The 8,591-nt window shown below is 43.2% G+C and overlaps 1 protein-coding gene across 1 annotated transcript; it reads right to left on the reverse strand.

Annotated features, from left to right (window-relative positions):
• Positions 1-5,836: 5,836 nt before the first annotated feature.
• Positions 5,837-7,717, reverse strand: lratd2a (LRAT domain containing 2a). The gene has a single exon (XM_047604630.1). It carries the CDS (start codon positions 7,022-7,024, stop codon positions 6,200-6,202), a length of 825 nt encoding a protein of 274 aa, XP_047460586.1. The 5' UTR covers positions 7,025-7,717; the 3' UTR covers positions 5,837-6,199.
• Between the last annotated feature and the right edge of the window lie 874 nt (positions 7,718-8,591).

Below are 8,591 nucleotides of genomic sequence, written 5' to 3' on the forward strand. Positions count from 1 at the left end.
TACGACCGATTTAATGCAACAGTAAACAATCTGAAGTGCTAATAATTGGAAGATTACAGGAGCTTGTAACTAGTGTTTACACTCGGGGTGGCCATCTTGACAACTCAAAGGCCGTCCGATGTTCTTACTAAAAAATATGGCCTATTTTTTATTTTTTTTTGGTTTTGTTTTTTGCTTTTGCAGGATACAGTTTGCGTAAGTGTTACATCACCCTCTTGACAAAAAGCTAGTGATAGCTATCAGGGACGCACTTCCTTTGTGCCATAAACCAAGCCGTCATTTTCCAGAAAGTTTTGATATCGTGTGGCAAATATTTGCTGCCCTTAAATGGAACTCGGGAGCTTTTAGTTACAACATGAGGCATCGTCTACACAAAAATGTTTGGTGTTGAAGTTGTAAGTTGTCAGAGCACAAGGCTAACAGTTTACTGAGCTAGTAGCTAGCTAAATGTGGGACATGCAAAGGCATGATGACAGGATGAGGCCATTGGAATTTTCAGCATTTTATTTTTAAGAAAACTGTATGACAGCCACCCTTTGATGACCCCAAGAACCATCAAGCGTCTTTTGTATTTTTGCTACTGTCCCATTATATCTTTGCGTTGACCATAATCCACTAATTGCTACTTGTGACCACATTAGCTGCTCTTCAGAAAAGGTTACACAGCTTTGTTTTGCTCTCTTGTTCATTGGCTCCACCACAGAATGCCTGCCCCTCAAATCGCTCATTATTCACAGTGCCAGCGATTAATCATTTTCTTTTGCTTCATTGCATTCCAGTGTATTTTCAGCTAACGTGCTGTGTAGTCATTTTCTTTTTCTTCCAGTTTTTCTTCTAGTCTTTCAAGAATGACATCACAGTATAATAAATGTCCTCGAGGCAATGTTTGAGATTTCCTGGAACGACTTGAGCGCACAAAGAGCCGCTGCTGTTGCCATTGTGGCTGGTTATTACTCACTCACAGCATGGCAGGAGTAATCAACCAACATTTTTTCCAGCATCCTTTCTGTTTGTCCAAACAAGTCGGGCGGCAAAGAAAGCAGGACTTGAATCCTTAAACATTTAAGTGGTAACATGGATGTTTAAACTTTTTAATGAGCTTATTCACTCATGAAGGGGAAAGAGACCCAGGTGGGCCTCCATTCAGTGCCCTTTATTGGGGCTGTTGTTGTTTGTTTTCTTTTGGAAATTTGTGTATTTGTATGTGGCTACGTAGTGGGAAAATAAGTCTATATTTGGAGGCACTGAATTCCAGTCAAAAGGTTGTAACACATATTATGTTTTATTAGGGTGACCAGATGTCCTCTTTTTCCCAGAGCCTAAAACATGTTCACGTCAAATTTGCGTCCTTGCATCCTGAGTCCTTCCTCGCTGAAAGGTTCTCTTTTAAACAAACTCATCTGGTCACCCTAGTTTTATAGTGTCAAAAACTCCTGACAAAGATTAAAGGTTTTTTTTTGTTTTAGGAGTGGTCTGGAATATTGAAACACGAAATATTAAGCTAGCATTCAGCTAGCGTAGTTTAGCGAATATAAAGCTTCCAAAAGCTCTGAGCAAAAGTAAATGTCAGATGTCAAACAAGCTGGATCTTGTGTTGAATCATATCACTAGACGTCCTCCTTTTCCCGGACATGTTTTGTTCTGCTAGAGCCTAAAACATGTTTGCGTTGCATTTCTCTGTGTCCTTCACTGCTTAAGGGTCCTCTGTTTCACAAATCTGTGAACGTTTTTTTATTGTTATTTTAGGAGTGGTCTTGAATATTGAAACGCTAAATAATGAAGCTAGCATTCAGCTAGCGTAGCTTAGCAAACAAAAAACTCCCAAAAGCTGAGCGACAGTAAACCTCAAATGTCAAACTAGTCCTTCAAACGAACTGGAAAAAAAGTCACAAATATTTGTTATCAGGCCACAAACTTTATGTTATAGGTGTAAAATTAGTATGTTGTCTTGAATCACGTTGGATATGTTGATATACAACTTAATCTTTTTCCCTCACTCATCTGTACAACCTCAGCCCTAAAAACATGTTGTACTGCAAGGTGAGACATTTAGGCATAAAACGATTTATTAATGATACGTTCAGAATCATACTGCATGATTTGCCAGACTTAACTGAAAGAAAATATAGCAATATAGTTTTCAAAGAAACTGTAATTAAGATGATTTTGTAATTCCCTGTAAAAGACATATTGATCAAACTCATAAGCCCTTATAAATTTCTCTAAGGGACACACTTTAATTGAATCAACACAGAAAACTAAAAAGAGGATGATCAAGCACTTCCCTTTTTTTCTAACCTCAACCGCTCTGTGGTGACAAGGATGTGAACTAATTTGGGCTGTTGATGTGTTAATATGAATCAGCATGTGGGATCGGCGCATGAAGGCCGTAAACAGACTGGAAGCATATTGTTTTTGCGAAAACACGGCTCGTCAAACTGCCGCATTCCCGCTCCTCGGGCTTCCTACACTGACAGCAAACATCTCAGATTTCATTTCAGTGGAGCACGAAGTCCACGCTTAGCTCTTATAATTGAAACTAATCTCATCGGTCCATCTGCATCCTATGGACACGAAAACCTACACGGAGGCGGAGGCAGAGGCAGGCGGAGGCACCTGTAGACGAGGTCTGACAGCTGATTTGAATTGGCTCAGCTACGTCCGAGCTTTCACATCCCATCAAGAGAAACGGCCCCGGAGACAGTTAATTCTGCGTGACTGCTGCTTCAACGCGAGAGCAGTCGGGCTTCCCATCTACTATAGTATAAAAATAAAACACACTTGGTGCTATCACTTCAGGGGCTGCGCAGTCTGTGCCGGCCGCATATTCCAACGCTGCAGGAACATGTGCATTTAGTCTCCGACAAGTTTATTTACAAAGTATCTGTAAAAGCACAAGAAAACCAACCAGTAAGACAACATACTCATCCCACACATATCCCTCTTTTACATATCTGACAAACTTATCTCTGGAAAGGCAGCTCCAGAGAATGAGGGCCCAAAGTTTTGAGTGTGACCGATGTACATAGCGTGACTATATACTGCAGGAAAGCCCTGGTTAGATAACTTCAGTCATATTTGGTTGAGTAACACTAAATGGAAATGGAGTTTATTGCTGAAAGTCTTGGGGAAAAAAATACCCCTGTGTACATAATTTCAGCCTCCATACTGTTTCTATAAACACTGTCTTGTTGGAAACATGTTCACATTTTAATAACATGAGTTTTATAGGATTTAATTCTAGACAGAGATGCCGCATACTTTCACTTAAGGCTTTAGGATTAAGCCAGGAAGGAAATCTGCTCATACCTCCTGTGTCCATACTGAGGCCGCAATCTAGACTCATTTTAAAGGGTCATGAGCAAAAATAAATAAATAAACGTCGCCCTAACTCTTGTCTTAATACACCCAGGAGCCTGAAACCAAACTGAAGAGACAGAAACACGAGACAAATAACCGTCTCCGGTTCAAATTCAGCCCACCAGGAGTAATTCTGAGCTAAAGTATCTGCATTGCGACTGGAATGAAGGCTGTTCCATCATTTCCACACAGGAGGATATTACCTCTTTGTAGCTACAGCAGTAACATCTGCTCAGCTGCACTGCTGCCTTGTTAAACGGCTCTTGGTTCGATATAAAAGTGTCTAATATACTCAGGAACGGCCGAACTTGACAAGACCCTAAGGAGGGTTTGCCGCGTCTTAATTTGATTACGTCGCTACGAGGAGCGCGAGAGCAACCGCTGGGAAAAAAAATGCAACACGTGACGGATGGAGAACCTAATAAAGAGAAAGAGTACCTTTAGCTTAGGCAGCAGACATGTCAGAGGATGAATCAGTCATTTTGATTTGAAATCAGAGGCATTGAGAGGTGAAGACGCGCAAAATGTGAGTCTATGACATGATGACGACTGAAAAAAAAAGTCATCTCATTTCAGTTTACACAAGAAGCTCGGTTGTGAAAACTCAATGTTCGCATCGGAGCAACATTTCAGTTCTCTAAGGGACTATTAGAATAAATTAATATGTGCAAAACACAACAATTAAGAGCAACCGATTCTGATGCAGAGAGAGTTACTGGCAGGAAAAACGGAGGCACTACGAGCATACTGTCTGTTCAGTGTGTTGTGTCATCTCACTCAGGCTGTGAAAGAAATAAAAATAAATAAATAAATCTACGGTAATGTTTCATCGCGTTCTTCGAGGCGGCGGTGAAAACAGTTTACTATCTGGAAACCAACTCAAATTATGCAGTGGAAATTATTTGCAGAAACAAATTTAGTTTTTTTATCTTTATGGTCAACTTGCCACCTGCTATTTGGGCAGTTTAACATGAAAGAGGGCAGATGGTTGGAAAAAAAAAATAGTTTCAGCTCCAATAGAAACAATAATGGAGCTTTTCCAACAACCTGCTCTTCAGTTTACTACTTGTTGCTTTCAACTGAATGCAGTCACATGCACACGTATCCAGATTATCTGGGCAGGGCCACGGCTACGTAGGACTCCTCGGTACCAACGCTGCTTTGGGCACCTTTTGTTAATTATTAAGCCACGTTTTTTTTTTTTTTTTTTTTGTGCTCCCTCCCGGCCCTCAGCCGCTGGAATGATCACAAATTGTGGCGCCGGAGTTGATTAATGAGGACGCAGGCATTAAACATTCTGATAGTCTGAACTGGTGCAGAGCAGATTATCCCTGCAGCTTAGGTTACCATGGTGACACCTCTATTATAAACGTGAGCCCAAACACCTTAATGTGCCATGAATAATGAACAATACGAACGGATGCATAAATGTACCTTGATGACGGATTTATACGGTTTAAGTGATCATTTATGGTAACTAATCATAAAGACACATGTTGCTTTGCGTGGTTTTCAAAAACTTATTTGGCCGCTGCTCTTCGTTTGCATTCGGAACAACAAAGTCCAGCTGACTTGCTTGTTACGATGACCTTTATAGTAAGAATTAAAGGTACGCGGAGAAATAAGTCATAGGGATTCCTTCCAATTTGGCAAACCTCCCAACGTCTTATTACTGGCTTATAAACCTTTTATAAAACTTGACTTGAGTCTATAAGACAGAAAACTGATGTCAAAACTGATTTCAGACTGAAAACCAGACCGCTTGGTAACAGACAGACAAATAAAGACTGAGAAATATTGACCTTGAAAATTTTTACATAACATTTTGGGTTAAGCCATGAAAAATATATATAAAAAAAGAATAAACGTAAAAATACACTTCATATTTTTCTAGTGTTAAAAGATTTCTTTCTAAAATAAAAACAGGAAACTAGGTCTGACTTTCAAGGTCCAACCTTCAGGAAATACTTTGATACAAACAGATGACACGAGGAGACCATGAGATACGCAGCAAATATGTTCACTAAAGTTAACTAAACCAATAACTGCGACGTGTCCCTGGGGGCTTTCTTCCCCCTGCTCATGTGACAATATAAACATGACGTAAGCGACACGACTCGTTCTCAAAATGAGACAATAATTTGCGGGTTTTACTTCAAAACTCTGCGTACAGTTAACACAAACTTTGGGCAGTGACACACAGACAAGCTCCACGACGTCGTCCTCAGATGATGTGCTGGTGTGCGGGAGTTGAAAGGCAGAGAAGAAGTCGGCCTGTTCGCAGCCGGCAGCTCTGACACTTTGCTGTCTGGATGAGCTGAGGCATCAGCCACACAGGGATCATGTAACGGGACACATCAGGAACAGAGAAAAGCTCACTCTGAGCACAGAGTCCTGACGGTTTAAGACGGATGAGTGAAGCTTATATATATATATATATATAGCTTATATATATATATATATATATATATATATATATATATATATATAAAAAAAACTACACATTCTGTGACTGGAGGGGCATGTCGGAGCTACAAGTTCATCAATTCAATTTATCCCAGATAATTGAATTCATAACTGCTAAGGCAATTTAGCAACAGGGGATGTTGAGGATCGTGGCTTTAAGGCAGTAACATCATTGTAATGAAAACATGAACCAGACATCCATGACATAATTAAACCAACAACATTCAAGTAGACATCATGACACCTGTTTCTCCAATCGAAACTAAAATAAATGAGCGAAGGCTTGCTATAGATTGAAGTGGGACACAGCTTATGTTCAGAAAAGGCTACTCTAGTGCCAATGCATTTTGAAGAGCATGAAAGGAGGCAGAGGTCATTCAGCTCTGGGATCACTCTGGGTCTCCCCAGCGCTGCTGAAGTGAGTGGTCAGCTCCTTCAGCACGGCTGTCCTGCCCAGGTGGTCGTTCCTCCTCTTCTCCATGATCATGTCCTCCAAACTCTGAAACTCCAACACGTGGGACTGTTTGTCCGACATGAGTATTTTCAGCCTGTACGGCTGCTTGCCTATCCGTATCTCCCCGCCCATTTTGAACTCCCTCTTGCCGAACCTGCACCAGGCTGCGAAGCCCTCGGAGTTTCGCCAGCTCAGCTCTCGGTCCTTCAAGCCCACCTGCTCCATCGCGTTTTGCACGACCACATCCGGACCGAGAGCTTTGAACTTGTACAAGTCGTTCACGATCCGGCACCTCCTCCCCTGACTCGCGTCTGTCAGAAAGCTGTTTTTGACCTCGGCTCTGTGCAGGTGCACCACCTGGAAGTCCCCCACGTACACAGCCCAGTGCGGGTACTGCCCCGTAGCCACAAACTCCACCAAGTCGCCCGCTTTGCATTTGTTTAGTAGGTTCTCTGGAGAGTATACCTCCAGGCTGGCCGACTTTGCGCTCTTCTCGTAAATGCATTCATCTCTGTAGTAGACGGCGCACTCCACCTCGTCGCGCTTGTCGTACTGCTTCTCTTCCTGATTCGGGTCTTTATCTGTGCCATCGACGGCGCAGCCATCCTCCAACTCGTCGTCGTCGTTGGAAAAAATGTAAGAGACGCCGATCCGTGAACCGTCCTCTGTATCCACGCCGTTCGGGTCCACGGTGGGAACTTCTGCGTAACTTAAATGTGACAGCCTGTCCATCTGGTTCCCCATGCCGCTGCTCACCTGGCGGCAGCTCGTGTAATGCGATACCAAGGAGAGCTGTTACCGGTGGCCAAACATCCCCACCATCTGCCACAAACTTCCTTCCTTCGCCCAGCCGTCGTCGGGCAGGGGCAGATCCAAATTACGCACCAGAATATCTCCCTTTCGCGGATGACCCGACAGCGTCTCGGCGCCCCATCAACAAGTGGAGTTGGGAGGCGAATACAAAAAGCTGGTGTCAGACTCGGCGAGCAGAAATATCCCTCAGGTGGAGCCTCGCAGACTCACCTGCTGTTTGTCCCTGCGTAAAGTTCCGTCCGCCGGCTGTCACACACATACACGCAAAGCGACAGCTGAAATCCAAATCCTCGAGACGCAGAGCTCCTAGTGTGTTCACCTACGCCGCACACAAACTAGTGCACCGTCCTGATGGAAGGCAGCCTGCGCTCTGAGCCGCACACATCCGGCCGAGCCGCGTCGAGCAGGCGGATCTGTGGCTCGGCATCAACAGCGACTCTCCGCACACAGCTCCTCTTTTAAAGCGGAAGTGCGCGTAATTTTTCCACGGGTGCGCTTTTAACAGCGATGTGTAGAGTCTATGTAGATAATATTCGCCTTGAAATTAACGTTGCTTTTGTCTGAAAAGTTTTACGCAGTTTTTTTAAAATTATTATTATCATCATCATTATTTAATTCCCAGAATAGAAGATTTATATTTATTGGATTATTTTGTCACTTAGTATTATATTTTTATTCATTTTATTTGTGTTTTTGTTCACTTTTTCTTTTTTTCTTTTTGAGTACACATGCAGCGTTTTTTTTTTCTTTCGGTTATTCGTTTTATGTCTGTGATCAAAAGCTGTGCAGGAGTGAGTCCTATTAGCGGGTGATTATCTGCAGCGAAGAGAGGGGACAGTGAGGGGTCCAGCATCTGTGAGTATTTCCAATGTTTTTACCAGCTGTCTGTCCTTGAGTGAACTGAAGCTGCACAGTCATACTGTGGCTCTCCATCTCCTGGTGGGACCATAATGTCTCCATTACCTCTGTAGTGGCTCCTGGCCTGCTCAGGCTCGCTCTCAGTTATGGGCTATTTTCTCACCGCTGTATCCCAAAGGCAAGGGAGGGGGGTGTATTGCACCAGCCTCGGTGAGAAAACACCTGTCCCTGAGACAGGTACTGCTGTGAGTGGGGGGGTGTGAGCAGGTTTGACAGCCTGTGAAAGGGAGCACGTGTTAGACCAGAGATAGAGAAACTGTGAGGTGGATGAGGCAGTGGTTGACCTCGGTTCTGAGCTGGATTCTCGGTGGAAAGAGTGATTACCAAAAGTCATCTGGTTTGTTTAGTGCAAACACGCAGGAAGGCCTCGGCTGACGCAGCAGGCCCGACAGATTAGGGAGGCTGTCAGGTTAATTAAGAGACTGAGCTTCCTCGGTGTTACAGATCCCTGTGAGGGTGTTTAATCCAGGCTGATTACTGAGCCAGTATCAGATTCCTTAATGTGGGATTATTTATTTATTTGTTTGGTAGGAAAAAGGAGTGTGTATTGATAGCTTGAGCTATATTCTGACACCAGCCC

The sequence above is a fragment of the Mugil cephalus genome, chromosome 14, assembly GCF_022458985.1.
Source record: "Mugil cephalus isolate CIBA_MC_2020 chromosome 14, CIBA_Mcephalus_1.1, whole genome shotgun sequence".
NCBI lineage: Eukaryota > Metazoa > Chordata > Actinopteri > Mugiliformes > Mugilidae > Mugil > Mugil cephalus.

What these genes read in the sequence shown, in the direction of transcription:
- lratd2a (XM_047604630.1), bottom strand. Translation starts at nt 7,024, where the DNA reads ATGGGGAACCAGATGGACAGGCTGTCACATTTAAGTTACGCAGAAGTT.